This window comes from Malurus melanocephalus, unplaced genomic scaffold (genome assembly GCF_030028575.1).
Source record: "Malurus melanocephalus ecotype Western Australia unplaced genomic scaffold, MMel_1.1 scaffold_197, whole genome shotgun sequence".
NCBI lineage: Eukaryota > Metazoa > Chordata > Aves > Passeriformes > Maluridae > Malurus > Malurus melanocephalus.
The window spans coordinates 508,002-524,859 of record NW_026623429.1 but is presented as its reverse complement, the minus strand read 5'-3'; the positions used below and the strand labels follow the sequence as shown (position 1 = coordinate 524,859).

At 45.8% G+C, this 16,858-nt stretch overlaps 1 protein-coding gene across 2 annotated transcripts in view; it reads left to right on the top strand.

The window, feature by feature from the left end:
- The window catches only part of BORCS5 (BLOC-1 related complex subunit 5), a 46,168-nt gene extending 29,848 nt beyond the window's left edge, over positions 1–16,320 (top strand). For both annotated transcript variants that reach the window (XM_057373441.1, XM_057373440.1), the window contains exons 3-4: positions 751–908; positions 12,185–16,320. In XM_057373441.1, the coding sequence (XP_057229424.1) occupies positions 751–908; positions 12,185–12,415 (389 nt within the window). In that variant the 3' untranslated portion in view covers positions 12,416–16,320. The remainder of the gene's footprint in view (positions 1–750; positions 909–12,184) is intronic.
- The last annotated feature ends 538 nt before the right edge of the window (positions 16,321–16,858 follow it).

Sequence of the window (16,858 nt, the reverse complement as noted above, 5' to 3'; positions counted from 1 at the left end):
GAGGCAACAAACAATGGGCCGGAGAAATTTCTCTGGGTAATTTTGCTCCTCTGGATATTATCAGTGTCCCACTTTTAAGTCCAATGTTTTTTTGGTTTTTTTTTTTTGCAAACTTTTTGTGAAGTCTGGTCAAGTGAGTAGGTAAGGATCTGAATTCCATATTAAAGAAACAAAAAGAGGTATATTGCTGGTGTTTGAGAGTGTAAAGAAAAGCCTTACAAGGTAAAAGAGTTCTGAAGCTTTAAAAAAGGCAAGGGAGGCAAAATGTGGGCATTCCACCCCTAATAATTTAAGATGGACCGTTTGTTCATTCAGAGTAAGTTTGTTTTAGGGGACCAGTGGATTTTTAGAGCTCTGGTCTTGGCAGTGTGAGCCTGGTGAAAATAGTATGAGTCCAGTGTCCTTCTGGGAATGCAGATCTCAACTCCTTCCTCTTGTGGCATACATAAATTAGGAGAGGGCTCATTGTTATCCATTTAGGATTGCTTGTGGAGAAGGAAAAGCAGGACTCACATATCGCTGAAAACGGAGATGTGTGTTATGGACCTGCATTTACAGTCTGTTTGGGTTCTGTCAGGGAAGGCCGAGCCCTATGGCAAACTGTTCTGTGCACTGCTAGAAACTCCAAACATCCTTATATGTTTCTGAATTAGCTTTTCCTCACCCCTAATCAATCTTTCCTGCTGCGTTTGTTCTGCTGTCTCTCAGATGAACACTCAGATTAATTGCACATCTCCCTTCGCCTTGCAGGGCTCCTGAGCGGGCAGACATCCCCGACCAACGCCAAGCTGGAGAAGCTGGATCCGCAGCAGGTGCTGCAGCTGTGCCTGCGCTACCAGGACCACCTGCACCAGTGCGCCGAGGCCGTGGCCTTCGACCAGAACGCACTGGTCAAGCGCATCAAGGAGGTGCGGGGCGCCGAGGGGCCGGGGCCGCGGGCTGGGGCCGGTTTGGGGAGCGCCTGGGGCGGCCTCTGGGGCAGCCTGTGCCCGGAGGAGCTGCCCTGCAGCAGCCTGTGCCAGGAGGAGCAGCCCTGCGGCTGTGCCCTGCACGCCAGGGCACCGGGGTTCCGCTGCGGCCGCTGCCAGGCTGTGTGCTTGCTGGCTGTGCCGGAGGAAGACCAGCCATGGACGGCTGAGGGGGTCTGGTCCCGGGTGGCTGAGGGGGCTCGAGCGGCTGAGGGGTTCCGAGTGGCTGAGGGGGTCCTGCCCCGAGCGGCTGAGGAGGTCCGAGCGGCTGAGGGGATCCGAGTGGCTGAAGGGGTCCAGCCCAAAGCTGCTGAAGGGGTCCGAGTGGCTGAGGGGACCCGGCCCCGAGCAGCTGAAGGGGTCCTACCCCGAGCGGCTGAGGGGTCCCGGCCCAGAGCGGCTGAGGGGGCCCGAGTGGCTGAGGGGATCCTGCCCCGAGTGGCTGAAGGGGTCCGAGTGGCTGAGGGGGTTCGGCCCAGAGCGGCTGAGGGGTCCCAGCCCAGAGTGGCTGAGGGGATCCTACCCCGAGCGGCTGAGGGGCCCTGGCCGTGAACGCATCTCCTCTTCTCTCCTGCCGCAGCAGTGMTGCAAGCAACGCTCGGAGGAATGAAAGATTACTGACTTATTTAAAGGTAGCACTCCTTATGTAGCTCTGTATAGCATGCATTTTATTATGCCCTGTGGTTAGGCTCTAATTTAAGGAAAGAAGCAGTTATCTTGGCATCTTCTGTGGCTGGAGGAGGCCGTGCTTCAGTGGATTTGTAGAGCTAGACTTGTTTTCAAAGTCTGTAATATGTCATCTCGCTTCTGACCTCTGTGGCAAAAAAGTCTCCTGTGCTGCTGGTGTTACCACTAAACCATCATTTGGAAACCACTGTTCTGTTTAAATGTTGAATGATATTGTTTGGGATTAAATTAATTCCTGGGATGAGCATSCTGCAGTTGGATTGTCTTTCTCATGTGTGACTACTGATGTTGGAAGCAGTAGAATGGCTGCCAGATTTATTTTTTTTTCCGAAGTCGGGACAGATTGGCATGAGAAGGAAATGTTGCTTGAGGTGTTCSCTCAGATACTCCCAGATGTGTAGAAGAGCTGGTGAATGCTACATATGTCAAAGGTCCTTGAGACTAAATACGTTTTCAGCGTCAAAAAAAAAAACGTTTTGAGCACGTGGTTAATTTTTATTCACGCAGTRTAAACGCTGACCTTGATTTGTTGTGACTCTATTGGCTTGGAGTTAAGAAAATCCCACATGACAAACTGGGTAATAAATTTGATTCATGGGCTGTTTTGAAAAGCTGCTGTCATCATGAAGTTGTAAGTCCAGAATAATGTGGGAAGCATTAAAAAGGCCTTTTTACTTTGGTGTATCAAGATCTGAGGCCAGCTATTACACAAGATGTAAAGATATTTGCAGATGTTGGTGACTCAGATCACACAATCTCAGAAATGGGATTTAATTGCCAGCCTAATGACAGTGTACTGCATTAATCCAAGCAGTTTGTAATTCATTTGGCTGTTAAAATGTAAGAGGGAATAGTGACATGATTTAAAGTCATGGTAGACACTGCCAGTACAATCTTCGTTATTTGGGTTTGCCTTCTGTAGGGCAAGTGGCAGAATTCCTTTCAATTTCACCAAGCTGCGGTGGTTTGTTTCTGGTTCATAAGGCTTGTGATTATCTTTCATCTAAAATAAATTAAACTATGATACTGATATTTTCACTAGCTTCTTTATAACAGACTCCTCTGACGAAGTGATGGAGAAATGAGCAATTCTGTAAGTCAGGGAACTGACAAGTCAGCTGTGGTTTGGTTTTTTGTTTTTTTTTTTGGTCACAACGTTTAAGTAACTTCAGATGCCTTCAGTCCCCTCTGCCAGATATGGTGGGTTTTTACTGTTCATTTCCCTAGTAATTTTTAAATGTTTTTCTTGCTTTTGCTGTTCTGCATGTGTGTTCTGGAGGAGCTGGGTGGGACCCACTGGGCTTAAATCATTCTTTCCAAATTGTTTGGGCTCTCCTTGATGCACTAAATTGATCCACTGCTGACGGTTGCTGACAACACGGGGTGCAGCTGAACCAGAGCAGGGGATGTCTCTTCTTACAAGTGCAGACAAAGGAAATCGCCTTCGGCTGCACCCATTTATCAACAATGATTTAGTTTTGCCATGTATACAAAGCTCCGACCCTTAGTAAAGTGTAAAAATGAAAGAGAAAATGAAGTGTATTGTGACAAGCGTAATGTGTACATGAGCTGGGACAGTAAATTCTTTCATCCTCATTTTGGTAGCGGGTATTTCCCTTTCCCTTTCTTTAACACTCTAAGTACTGAAGTAGTTTTTTTCTGATAACAGACTTAGCAGGTGACTGATGTTTTTAACTTTAYACAAATGTTGGTGAGCTTCAGTCTCTGATTTCCTACCATTTGTTTGAGGTATGTTCACTTCTCAGACTGTCACTAACTGTACTCAGTGAGTAGTAGTCGTGCTGTATAAYGTGCTACACTCCTACTGCCTGCAGCCAGGATTTTTTTTTTTTAGTCTTTCCTTGACAAAATGTCCCAGGGCAAATCTCTTTTGTTCATTGTCTGTGTCGCCAGGAAAGAAGTTTCCTGGATTCTGTCAAAACTCAGAAGTACTGCTGTAAATTAATTGGTCCTCAATAACTCAGAATTCATTGTGGTGGTTTATAAATCAGCACAGAGTCTGAATTTAAACAGTTCTTAATAGGAAAGAGAATAAGCTGAAGAAAAAGCCCTGCTTGCATGACAGTGGTGACTGCAGGTGTGAGCAGACCCATCTGTGTGTTCTGTACCTTCAGGGAGCAGARCAGTCTAGCTTTGCTCTCCATCCCATTTCTCACTTCAGCCAGGATTTCTCCTCTGTGTTGGCTGGGTCCATAGCTGATCCTAAATGTAGAACCTGTGCAGCTTCCAGGTGGTTCTGACTTTTCTCTCTCAAGAAGAAACACAATTATCCAAGGGTTTCCTTGAAGGGGACAGAACTGATTGACAGTGGTTGACTCAGGTGCCTTTTTTCAGCAGTTACTCAAGCCAGATGAGTTTTGGTTTTGGGAAGGGAGTGATTTCCATATGACAAAGGGTTTTGTCTTCWCTGTCAAGAATTAAAAAAAAGGAGGATGTGCCTGTACCTTTTTAGGGAAAATACTATAGATTTGCATTGTGACTCATTGGAAGTTTTGAGGAGCTCCAGCTGCTGTGTGGGTTTGGCAGAGCCACATGTGCTCCCTTCACCAGGAGTGTCTGCCCTGATTTGCAACACACAGGGTTTCTAACAAGATTAGTTTGAAGGCAAGTGTTGACCAGCACTAATGGTATGACTGGGGGAAAAGCAGCAAATTAAATGTGGAGAGGACTACTTTCCATTAAATCCTTATCAGTGGAGGATATCTGTTTTGGGTGCCAAGGAGAGAATTTCCAGAGTCATGAGATAGGGGATGGGAAAAAACAGAATAGGTAAAAGCTGGGGAAAAGAGCTGAATTTTCAGAAAGGGCCCATGATTTTGTGTGCCCTCAAAATAGTGTAGTTTCAAYCCTTTAAAAAGGATTGTTCTGTGCACAAGGTACTAAGCTCCTCAAAAATCACATCTGAAGGTAAGCTTCCAAAAATTACTAGTCACACATGAAAATTGAGGCCTGTTTTCTCTCCGTGAAAGCAAAAGGGAAACTGAAAGCCCTCTAAGCTCCTTTCAAAGAAGCTTTGAATGAAAAGATCTTCAGCATTTCTTATTACACTTACAGCATTGTCAAAGGGGTTGTGCTTTTGAAGTATCTGATGTACCCTTAAAGGCAAATGTAATTTCTAGATGCAGTGTGCTTAAAATGCATTTGAAAATGGGTTACTGGGAGGGCTCTGRTCCTTTGCCCTGAAAATAAATGTTAATGCAGTGTTATTTGCAGCTTTTATTGCCACAAGAATCCCAGACTTCCAATAATTTTGAAAACAGCACTTTTTACAATACAAGATGAAATGTTAAATGTCTCAGTCTAAGCTGCCACACATGGGGAGAAACCCCCACATTTTCAAATATAATAACTATTACTTTTATATTCACAATAGTTAAATAAATTTTGCCCATGTAGGTATTAATATCAGTAATTGCTTTGCCATGCAGCAAATTGCAGTGTATGGCTTGTTTCATACCCATAAATTTTTCTATGGGAATAGCTCATTATTTTGAACAAATGCTCCAGAACAGCATATATATGGATTTGACTTGTTTTGGTTTGGGGTTTTTTGGKTTTTTTTTTTTCTTTACCAGCTTGCTGCAAAAAAGTAAATATAATGGGCTTCTCTARTATGAAGTTGTGGTGAAATACATCCCTTAATATTTGGCAAAAAATAACCTTTGCAGCCACACAAACACAACATCATGTCTCCCAATATATTTCAGCTATTTAAAATTATGAGCAGGAGTTCAGTCATTAKTTCCTGTAAGCAGCAAGTCTAATGCATTTTACAAGAAAATCACTGTTACACACAAGCATTATATGCAAGTGTGTTGTAGATTATCTCATGCATTTATTATCTCATAAATTGTGATTCAGCCATTCATGTCASCGCGTGTACCCAGCAATCTGGGGATTTGGGGATTTCAGTTTATCTTTTTGGGAATGCCATGTAACCTTCTGATCTTTATTTGCAATTAYGCCTTTGAGTTTCCCTGGTGAATGGAAGTTGATTTGGACTTTTGTATGAGAACTGTGGYTGTCAGGAAAAGAGCAAAAGCTTCATCAGAGCTCAGCTGTCCAGAAATCCCCAATTGCTGACTGCTGGGCTCGTGTCCATGCACATCTAACACTGGAGCCCTCTTGCATGTGCAAGCAAGGCACCTGCAGAGCACATGGAGCACAGGATGCACCCAGATGTGGTGGGCTGGCAGTGGGAGTGGGGCAGGGTGTGTGAACCCARCAGTTCCCCAGAGAAAAAAGAGGGAGTCTCAGATAATCCTTTTAGCACTTCACACACGGTAGGAAATGGTGAAAACTCAGCTCCTTTGCATTCTGTGAGAACAGATTKAAGAGCATTTTCTACTTAAATAGCATTTTCTTCTGGTGTGTCTAACCCTGACTAAGCACAGCAATATCATTCCCTTTCGAAAAATTTTGAAAGGCTTCTGTAGGACATGTGGAAAAGAAGACCTACAACTATCAGGTCCCATCTGTGAAACTGAGAATAAATAGTAGATGGCTTGCAAATGTAATGATGCTGACTATTTTCACTCTGAAATGAGAAYGGTGGTGTTTTCTGAGAAACATCTCTTTAATAATAGTGGTCATCTCTTTTCAAATCAAAGCTTATTTGTGATGGSAAAACCAACTTGCTTAAAGCTAGTCATTCTGACATATTGAAATACAAAACTGAAATTTATTATAAAATAACCCCCTAAGGATAAATAACATTTCTAAATGCTGTTGTCTATAACATTCAAGCTCTGGCTGGATATAGGAGTGCTCTGAACAAGTAATGTGTCAGCAGTGTACAGTGAGGAAATGAGGAAATTGAAGATTGTGTTTTATAGCAGAATTATTAGGTAGCCTGAAATAAGAGTTGTGCAAGTTATCATTTAGGAAATGGATCTGTAACAGRTACATATTTTTTCTTTTCCAGGAACAGCTAATTGAAGACAGATCAGGAGTGTGTTATTAATTCCTGTGGAATTGTATTCCACAAAAGAGAGGTTTTTTAGAACATTACACACATAGGTTCAGTAATCTTATGTATTATTTGGGTGGGTGTTGGGGTTTGTTTTTTTTTTTTTTTCATTTTTCTCAAACCTGGTTATTTAGAAAAGGTATGGAAGCATTCCTAATACTTAGAATGTAATTTAACATTTTTAGTCAGGATAAATTTTAGAGGTGACTTCTTAGATGAATGTAGATTGTTCTACAAAAGCAGTAAATGAAAGCTCTAAGAAAGCATTCTTACTAATCAAAGGCRAGCTAGAAATTATTGTGACCTTTTCTTGGTGACAGTTTAGAAAACTTACTGGTAAAATCAGATCTTTTTTTTTTCCCTTTCTGCTTTTTCAAGAATCTTGTGCATTTAAGTGAGTTGGAATCAGGATCATGTGCAGGGGGAAAGATGGTGCTGTTCATCAGGTGATGCTGTTTATTTGTGACTGTCAGGCTGGTAGTCAGGCCAGCTGATGGGCCAGAAGACCAAACCACTGGAGAAGAGAGAGGCTGGGCACACTCAGTTTGTTTTGAGGACTTAGGTGCAGAACTAAGCTTGTGATTGTTCAGCTCATCGGAAGGATGAGGCTGTGGCTGCTGCTTTGCACTGCCCTGAGTTTCACTTGCTTTTGTGAATGGTTCAGCTGGTTTGAAAGACAAAGATGATGGCTATCTGGTGTTGAGGGAAATACAAGTAACGAAGGACTGGCAGAAAGGGACTGTGATGGAGGTGTGCCCAAACTGGAGAGCTGGCTGCAGCATCTACAGCACCAGATACTTCCCTGGCTGTCAGGTTTTGCTGCCCATCTTCTCCCACCTCTGTGGAGGGGGGCCCTCCACATTTTTGAAATGGTTTTAAGTCTGTGGGTTCATTTGGTTTGGGTAAGACATGGGTACTGTTTCACTCCTAGCTTTGGACTCTTTTTTTAGCACCAGTCAGTTAATCTTGGGGGCCTGCCAGTTGGCAGAGGGATGCTGGTGGCTCCAGGGCAGGGAAGGCTTCAGTTTGGGCTGAGGAGGCCACACTGGGTGGGAGTGACAAACGCATCCTGTCCAATAACATAACAGACAGGGGAAGGCTGACATAAAGGTGGAAAAGTTCATTTCAAGAATGAACCTTCTTATTCTTTGGAATTCTGAATGCTTTTGTGGTCCTGAGGCCTCCCAAAATAATTAAATCTTGATYCTGCAGGTGCAGCAGCTTGTTTTATGCTGTCATGTATCTATTATAGTACTAAGGGTCCAAGCATGGGTTTAATTTAGGAGTAAGGGCCTTGATGTACCTCTTAATATTGCTGTAACTCAGTTCCAGAGCGTGTTAAAATGGTTTTTCTTCGTTCTCTAACTTGACTGTGATCTGTGCAATGCTTAAGACAGAATAACCCTTAGCAATTGTTTACAGCAATGACAGATCACAGAGGGAAAAGGAGTATTTCGGCATGGGATTGGATCTTAGATGTGATAGGAAAAACTGAAACATGAGCTCCATTGTTTACCTGGCAGTGGGACAGAAGAAGGGCACAGCTCCACGAGACCTGTACCCATGGCTGAGGCTGAAGAGAAGGGTGTGGGACCCTTGGCCGGGCATCTCTGTGTTCTGCCCTGGCACAGAAGCTGCCCAGCCAGTTCATCACTTACCAGTGTGTGCTGAGCAGGAGGCACAGAGGATGTTCCCATCATCAGGAAGTCATCACGAGCTATTGTGCTGACTTAGCGTGACATTATCAAAGAGAGAGGATAAGAGGRAAAAAAGCCATTCATTGAGCACATTTGTTTCCAGGCAGTACAGAAAGAGGAGCTGTCTTCAGCTTTAAGTGTGTTGATTGTAAAGTATTTTCACACCAGCACATGGTGACTAATACTCCATGCAGTCATGTTCCCCCATCATTTCTGATGTGGTTGGGGTGCAGCTGCAGGAAGATGTTCAGTTAACCCCAGTCAAGCACCTGACAGTGTGAAGGAAAGGCTGTTTGTGCTCAGAGTGCTGTTCTAGCAAAAGAACTTTCTGGAATCAGGACTGCACCTTAATGGCTGTGTGTTTTGTAGGGGCAGCCATAGGGGATGGGAGCTGAGAGGAAGTTGTTGGGACAGAAGGACACAGGAGAAATGCACRTCTGGCTGAGCTCTTGAAGGCTGTCACTAAATGTGGGGGGCAACAAAAACATCTTATTGGCATTTTAGGACTGGAGAAGCTGGGAATGTCCGAACATCCTCTGAAGACATACATTGGTTTTGTTACAAATRTCAGCAGTGCCTCTCTAGAAATTTGATTCCAAGTTTAATGAACTTCTGATGGCATTTGCATGTTCTGCAACCAGAGAAAACGTATCTAGCTGCAGTTTTCAGTCTCTCARTCATTGAACTAATGAGATGTGACCTCTGTTTCCCAGAGTTTGGGACACTTATGTGCCCATGAGTCTATAAAACTATGCCAGGTAAGAAGTGTGTGTATATATATATATTTATGTGTGTGTATGTATACATATATATATGTATACATACATATATATGGGCACTGGTTTGCTTTCAGTGTGGTCTCTTRAAAAGAATTGGGCAGTGGCCAGTGCTGACCTCAGTCTTTTTGTGGGCTAAATTAATGTCTTTATTCTGCTTGGCAGTGTRGGCCAAGAAGAATTTTTAAATGAATGCAAGAATTTATGGTGTGCAAGATGTCTGACAGTATCCTCAGTTGTTTTTGTGTTTCATCAGTGTGGTGTTACAAATGGGCCTGTGTAATGCAGAGGAGACCCTTAGGGTTGACAATGTGAGTGGTGTAGTGGGAGGGGCTGTGCTGRGGCCCTTTCAAGTGAGGAAATATCCATCTTGCACTGTTGGTGGAAGTAATTATTAATCTGTTTTCATTTGATGAAAGAAAAGCCCAGTAGATGTCATTTCATGTTTAAATGTGAAGTTGAGGCATAAATTAGTGTCCTGCTGTTGTTGATCTAGGCATGAATTTGATATGACACACAAATTCTGGATGTCACTGGCTGTACAAAATAAGTGTGTCCTGCAGGAGGGTGAGTTTTAGGCTTGTCCATTTTTATGATCCTATACCTCTGAAAGAAAAACTGAAGAAACTCCCCCATAATTTTTGATGTAGGARGGGGAAAAAGATCTGGTGGTCTGGCGTCCCTGGAAGCTCAAAGCAACCAGAGCAGAAACAAACACTCTGCATTTCTTCTTCCTCTTGCAGCTCAGCTTCAGCTTCTCCCGTGTTCCCTGCCAGTGAGTGGATGTTACTCATATAAGGAGCCTAAAAGTCAGCAGATGGAAATTATTGGAATGGAGAGAAAGGGGGGCCTTGAGTGTTCTTTGCTTGAAAGCTTGGTAGGTGCAAGCTCTGCCTCTTGCACAGTGCTGTGAGCCCATGTAGAGAACCTGCCAGATGAGGAGAACTTCAAAACCAGAGGAGGTTTGTGCCTGGGTCCCCACGCTGCTGCATTTAATGAGGCGTGCTGGCTTCTGGCAGCTTTCCCACTGGCTGCCATGCCAGGCCACTGCCTCTCATTAGGTGGGATGTTTTTAGGCACTGGATTGAACTTRCTGGTTGGTGGTGGTCTGCTTTTTACACACTCCATTTTACAGAGCTAGCGCCAAGCTACTAAATTATTAAGCTGGAGTTTTAATAGAAACCCCTGTGTAGGCTTAAATTGTTTCCACTCTATTTGGAGTTTCCTGCTCTGCTGGTTTTTATTTTGTCCCGTGCATGAAAGTGTGGAGGGAGGAATTCACAGGAAAACACAGAAGCAAAGAGGAAGAATTCAGCCTGAACAGTAGGAAGTACAGATGAAATGAAAGGTCAGTTGGTGCTCTATCCAGCTCTGATGGARATGACTGGGGGAAAATGCCCCCTAATCCTTTTGACAGTTCAGCAGAAACTTGTGTGTTTGTTTCCAGTGCTGTTTGTAACTTAGATTTCTCAATGAAATATTTTCTTGCCCAACTATTTTTGACCTCTTCCCCAGGGCTTGAAAGGGGCATTTGTCAGCACATGCAGCTACAGCACTTTCTCCCCAGTGCCAAACCTTGCTGGTAGCAGCGGGATGGCAGAGCTCTCTCTGCTGGGGCCTCCCTCCTCAGTGGGGCCTTCCAGCATTGCACCATTTCCACCCATCCTCGCTTGCTGCAGGCTCTCCCCTGCAGACCCACAGCACTGGGCATGGGTCAGGGCTGYTCTGTGCTGTGTGAGCCAGGTCAGGTCAGCACCGTGTGTTTTCTCAGCACTGCACTGATAATTGTGTTGTCCCTGATGACAGGTATGGGCACTGKCCTCCACCAGATCGTCAGCTCTGTAACACAGTTCAGGAGAGGGATGGTGCTTGAACCTGTGTTTCTTGATAGACCAGGAGTTCTCAGCATCGACTTCCTGAGGCTGCTTCATCATGAGCAGTGACCTCGTTCCTCTGGGAGTAATGAGATGGGAGAGGTTTAGGAAAACAGTGGTAAGAGATTGCAGTGGGCTAAAACTGCCCTGTGTGTGTGCTCTGCTGCCCTTCACTCACACCACTGTGGGCTTATTCTGAGTCCCAAGCCATGGGACTGCTTTCCACAAGGACATCCCAGCTGGAAGAGCACTGCAGTCACTGAGGTTGTTGAGTACAGCTACAGTGAGCCAAAGCAACTGAGCTTTGAGTGTGCACTTGAGGCCTTGGAGCAGACTGTTCCCAAACCTTTGGAATATGTGGTACATCTTCGGATATGTAAAACAGCTTAAACCATCTGACTGGGCTTGTGTGGAAGGCACTGGCAGCTACTGGCTGAATCCCACCTGGGGATTGTAGGTCTGGCTGAACAGAAAAATGGGCTGTGAGTTATAAAGGCTGCCTTCATCACTCCATGGCAGGAACAGCAGTGCAGTTCCTGTCATTGTCATCACACTCAAACCATGTTTGGGTACTGACTGTGTTKAATTGCGTGGCTAATTTACTTAATGTCTCTCCTGGGGTCACTTATAACACTCTTATTTTTGGGTTTCAGGGAAATTAGGGACACTAGCAATCCATTGTGGTTCTCTCAAGGCAGGAGTTTTCCAGATGACAATGGTAATAACAGCTGTGGCTTAGTTTCAGAGTAACCTGGCTAAACCAAGAAAAATTAGCACTGGCAACTGTGATAGAGCTTAATGCTTGCAAATGGATGATCTCTCTTGAAAATGTAGTTCAGGCACAGGCAGAGGGTTCCCTGTATTTGGGTGACTTGGAGGGTGTGTGTGTTGGTTTATTGGGAAATCCCTGGCAGCGCCTGTTGGCTTTCAGGCCTGCAAATGAAGGATTTTCTGAACAGATATTGAGGTATTTGGGTGTAGCAGTGAGGTATATTCCCCCTGGTACACAATTATGGATCATCCCATTCCATGACAAGCTGGTTGTGTACCCTATGAGGAGTCCTCTGTGGCTGTTTCCTCTTGTTTGTGGTTAGTGGGGCACCTAAGGCGGTTGCTTTTGGAAAGGATGATGTATTGAAAGGTCTGTGACTACCTGAGCTTCATGAGCCTTGCTCTGCTCATTTTTCCACAGATGGACCTCTCTGTGGAAACTCTCTACAGCCTGATGCAGGAGCGCCAGAAGAAGTACGCCAAGTACGCAGAGCAGATCCAGAAGGTCAACGAGATGTCTGCCATCCTGCGCCGCATCCAGATGGGCATCGACCAGACAGTGCCGCTGATGGAGCGGCTGAACAGCCTCCTGCCGGAGGGGGAGCGCCTGGAGCCCTTCTCCATGAAACCCGACCGCGAGCTGAGGTCATAGCCTGCGGCAGCTCCCCCTCCTCAGCCTCCACGCTCTGTGTGGGCACGGACGCGCTTCCAGCGTGCGCACAGGTGGGCGTTGGGAGCCGCCGGACACTGCCGGGGCACTGGAGGGAGAGCAGTGCCAGAGCCGGAGCCGCAATCCAGGAGCTTCCTGCAGGAGATGATTTGTTGTGCTTTCATCTCCCTCCTCCTGCCCTCCCGTCTCCTTTGCCACTACACTGCCCGTGCAGACTCATTTGTTTCATTGCTGTGACTAGTTGGTGTTTACAGAGGAGGAATTTTCTTTCGTCTGACTTATTTAATTTTTTTTACTAAAATAGTTCAATGGGATACAGGGTGTGACAAACCCTGCTAACATGGTTTTTGTGCCACTGGGTTTTAGACAATTAGATGGCTGGAAGGTATTTCTGAGATCTCCTGGCGTTGAAAATACGTCTGTTTTATAAGTCAAAGTGTGGGAGCCAAGAACTGGCTTATTAAAATCTGCCCATTATCATCATTAACATGGTTTGCACGGCAGGGTTTTGGCATGTCCTTGAGGCTCCTGTCTCTGTGGGCTCACTGATTTATGAGGCTGTAAAGGAGTAACTGTTCTAGATATGTTTTGTCTGTTAATGTAAAGCAAACCTTAGCGTTCCTTTCCCCCTTGGCCTGGCAATGTCCTCATGCCCCAGCTGGTGGCATTCCGTGTCCCTCTGATAGACACCAGTAGCAGCCTGCTCATTTGGAATCCCAAAGCTGGACACAAGGTGTCTTTTTCAAGTGGGACACTCCAGTTATCTTGGTGCTGTCTTTTTCACCAGTGGGGTGCAGCTGCTTCTTTACCTTCAAGTGGTGGAGGGGACAGACCTGAGAAGTCCTTTGGCTCTTTGTGTTGGCTCAGGTGCCCTTGTGCCGAGAGCTGGCCTTGGCACCCTGCTGGATGACTGAAAGCACATGGCCTTTCTCAGCCACCTGCTCCAAAGGCARCAGGGTGTTCTTGCCTTCTCCCAGTCAAACCAAGGCTGCAGTGCCCRTGGACCCCAAAGGTTGTTGTGTGTCAGGAATGCAGTTCCAGTGGTGAGCACAGTCAGGGACAGCCCAGCTTCCAGTGCAGCACAAGGCTGGGTCACTTGCCAAAGGCAGCTTGCTTTAATACGTCTTAGTATTTGAGAGCATTTATTCAGCCAAAAGTTGTCACTGAGCAGTTGGAAGTAGGAGTGCAGCAGGTTTTTGATTGTAATAATTACTGCCTGGAAGCAGCAGAAATCTTTTTTCATGCCCAAAGGTCACGTAGTGTGCAGTGAATTTTTGTCATGCAGAGTGTGGCCAACTTAGATGGGCATCTGAAGCACAGTGGTGACTGGATCCCAGGGCCTGCTGAACACTGTCTGAAAGCAGAGTCCTGTAGAAATGAAGCCCCCTGGAATGATGCCCTGGGCAGAGGGACTGGCTGCTTCAGGGAGGSCAGGGAACTCAGCAGGAGATTTTTTTTAGCAAAGGCAGCAGAGTGGGTCTCCTTGCCTGATGCTCCCAGCCCAGAGGTTTTACACAGTTGTACATACATAGGCATATGCTGTGTGTTGCACAGGATAGAACACCAGAATTCCATCCTTAGTCAAGCTTCCTGCCATTTTTTACACTTGGTTTGTTAAAAGTGTACTCGAGACTTAGCCCATGAAAACCTCCTTGTTGTGGCCATGCCCTTGCAGGTAGGTCCTCATTGTCCATCGTGAAATATGTCTCTGCCTCCCACCATCAGACACACAAGAATATTGAGCTGCTTTAAATASTGGCTGCAGCCATTTTTGTCCTCTGTGTCCAGATGATGCTGTCTGGATGTTTAAAATGTCTGGCAGAGATTCAGCTGTCTGCCAGCTGGGATCACAAATATCCCACACCCTGATGTGCTGGAAGCCTGTGCCAGTGGGAAGGTCTTGATACTGGATCTCAAGGCAGATGCTCTCTCCTGTTAAGACACTTCTCTAAGGCTTGTAGACATTTGGCCTCAGGCCATTATCAGATCAAAGCATTGCTCCCTGCAGTGCTAATGAGGGCAAGGGAATAGTATTCCCACTGAGGCTGCAGGAGCTAGGGCTGCAAATCAGTTCCTTCCTCATTTGCCAGAAAACACCAAGGCATTGGGCTGAGAAYGGGAGAAAGTGTTTGTTCCTAGGAACCATGGACTGGAATTTTGTGKCTGTGCTGCTGGGCCTCACAGACAGAGCTGCTCCAACAGCAAGGGCAGGTTGTGGAAGGCATAATAACTTCACTAGAAGGAAATWGGAGCTGAAATGTGAAAACTAACCTCTTCAATGCTCACATGTCWTCGCCTCTGTTCCACAGGTAACAGTCTCTCATTTGGGTACTGTCAGAAGTGTGCACCCTCAAACTGTCCTCAAACAATGGTTTACAGTTTTATTTAAAAAATTGTCACTGCTTTCAGGAACTGTAAGTCTTTGGCCCTCTCACTGAGGGGGAGACATGTCCTGCCACATCTTGAGCTGYTGTTTGTTGCTTGGCTGCTCCTTGTTGGCTCTGCTCCACACGCTGCTTTCATATTCAGCTCAGGTGCAGGTGATGTTCAGAGTGAGACTGACACTTCCCTCCGCTGTTCAGCAGGAGCTTTGAGATGTCACTGGAATTACCTTTCTGCTTATGAATTCCCTCTTCCAAGCCAAACACTCCTGGGAGGAGGCCTCAGGTATCTTTTGTGAATGTAGCAGCTTTTATCTGCCACAAATTTAGTGCTGTGAACAGGGAATAATCTGGTGTGCTGCACTGAAACCAGACWTTGCTGCCCTTTTCTGCTTCCTGAGGTGGTGTGTGGTCTGGGGTACAGGCTAAGCTCCTTGATAAGTGATCTTGTGAAAAGTTGGGGAGCTGGACAAGTCACWGGGGCTGTGGTTGTCCTCTGGCCTGAGCTGCTCTGCCTTTCCCCTGACTCTGCTGTTGCAAGTCCACTGTTKTGCTGCCACTGGTGCTCGTTGTGTCCCACGCTGGTCACTGCTGCCCACGCAGAGCAGGTTTGCTTTGTTGTTTCCGTTGTTTTTGTCATTGAATGCATTGACAGGGTGCTAAAGTGCCAACTTACCTGCAGGGCAATTCCTGTGAAGATCTGGTGAAGGGGAGAGAAAAGAGTTTTTGTTGTTTTTTTTTAATATGTGTATTTTAAATTAAATATATTTAATATACTTAAATATTTAATGTGTGTTTTGCCCTCCTGTTAGGTTTTACACAGAGAGTGGGAATGCAGGTTTTCACAGGCCCATTGGTTCTGTGAGCCAGCCCCTCTCTCAGACTGTGTGCCTGTAGATTCCCAAGGTACTGCTGTAAGGTTTCTTGGTTCCCAAGCTGCCAGAGGGTATTTTGATTCCCAGCCTTGAGGCTGAGCACTCCATGGTTTATGGAGTTCAGCTGCCTTTGTGCTCTGTGTTCCACAGCTCCAGCATTAAACCTTTTGGTGTGGCTCTTTTCCAAGTGTGTTGTTCCTCCAGTTGCCTCATTGCTCATTTTCCATTCCTGCTCCTCACCGCAGTGTTTGGGCAGTGCAGGCTCAGCTCAGCTTTACTCTGATTTCAGCTGCCCTGGCATTGTGAGGAAACACATCCCCAGAATGAAGGTAAATGCTGGTGGGTTTTGTTTCTCCCCAGTACTGTCCCAGTTCTGGTTTTCACTGATGTCCAGTTCAAGTACAAGATAYGAGCAGTGATGCTTGGCATTCACCAGCAGTGGGTGGCAGCTACAGCCTCACAGAAGCTCCTGGGGTCTGGGGGAAGAGAGGAGCATTCAAAGGGCAATTCTTGCTGTCAGCTGCCAGTAATAACCCTTCTTGTCTTTTTAAAAGTTTCGTGTTTTTACAGATAGAGGGTGAGTGCTGACCCCATAGGGATRGTYGACAAGGTGGTGYTAAGTTGTAGGTTGGACTCGRTGATYTCAGAGATCTTTYCCAACCTCATTAATTCTGTGATTCTGTGAAATACAGTGGCCTGCTGTGGGACAGTGACACAACCAGAGTCACACGGGCTGCACATTTTGTCAAAACACTGGGTATGTGAACAGCCGTTCTGCAGAGAGGGATTTGAGAGAACTTCCCAGTGCAATTTCTTTGTGTATTCCTGCAAAAGGGCTTACCTGCCCCAGGGCTGGGCAGTGCTGGGGATGGGCAGTGACAGTGCTGGGATCTGCAGAGCACCACTGCACTTCCTGCTGCACTTCCTGCTGCAGGAGCATCTCTTGGGAACCTGGCAGGCTTAGGGAATCCCAAGAGGGAGCTGCTTCCTGCAGGAACAGGTTACTCTAATACTTTATCACTGGTTCAGAGGCAAATAAGCACCTGCAGGACTATCCTCATGGCATTTGAAAAGCAAAGTGGTGAAGGACTCTCACCTGCACAGGGGATACTGAACAAAGAAAGAGGCAAATTTACAGGGTTTCTTTTTGTTTTGCTGGTTTTTGTTCT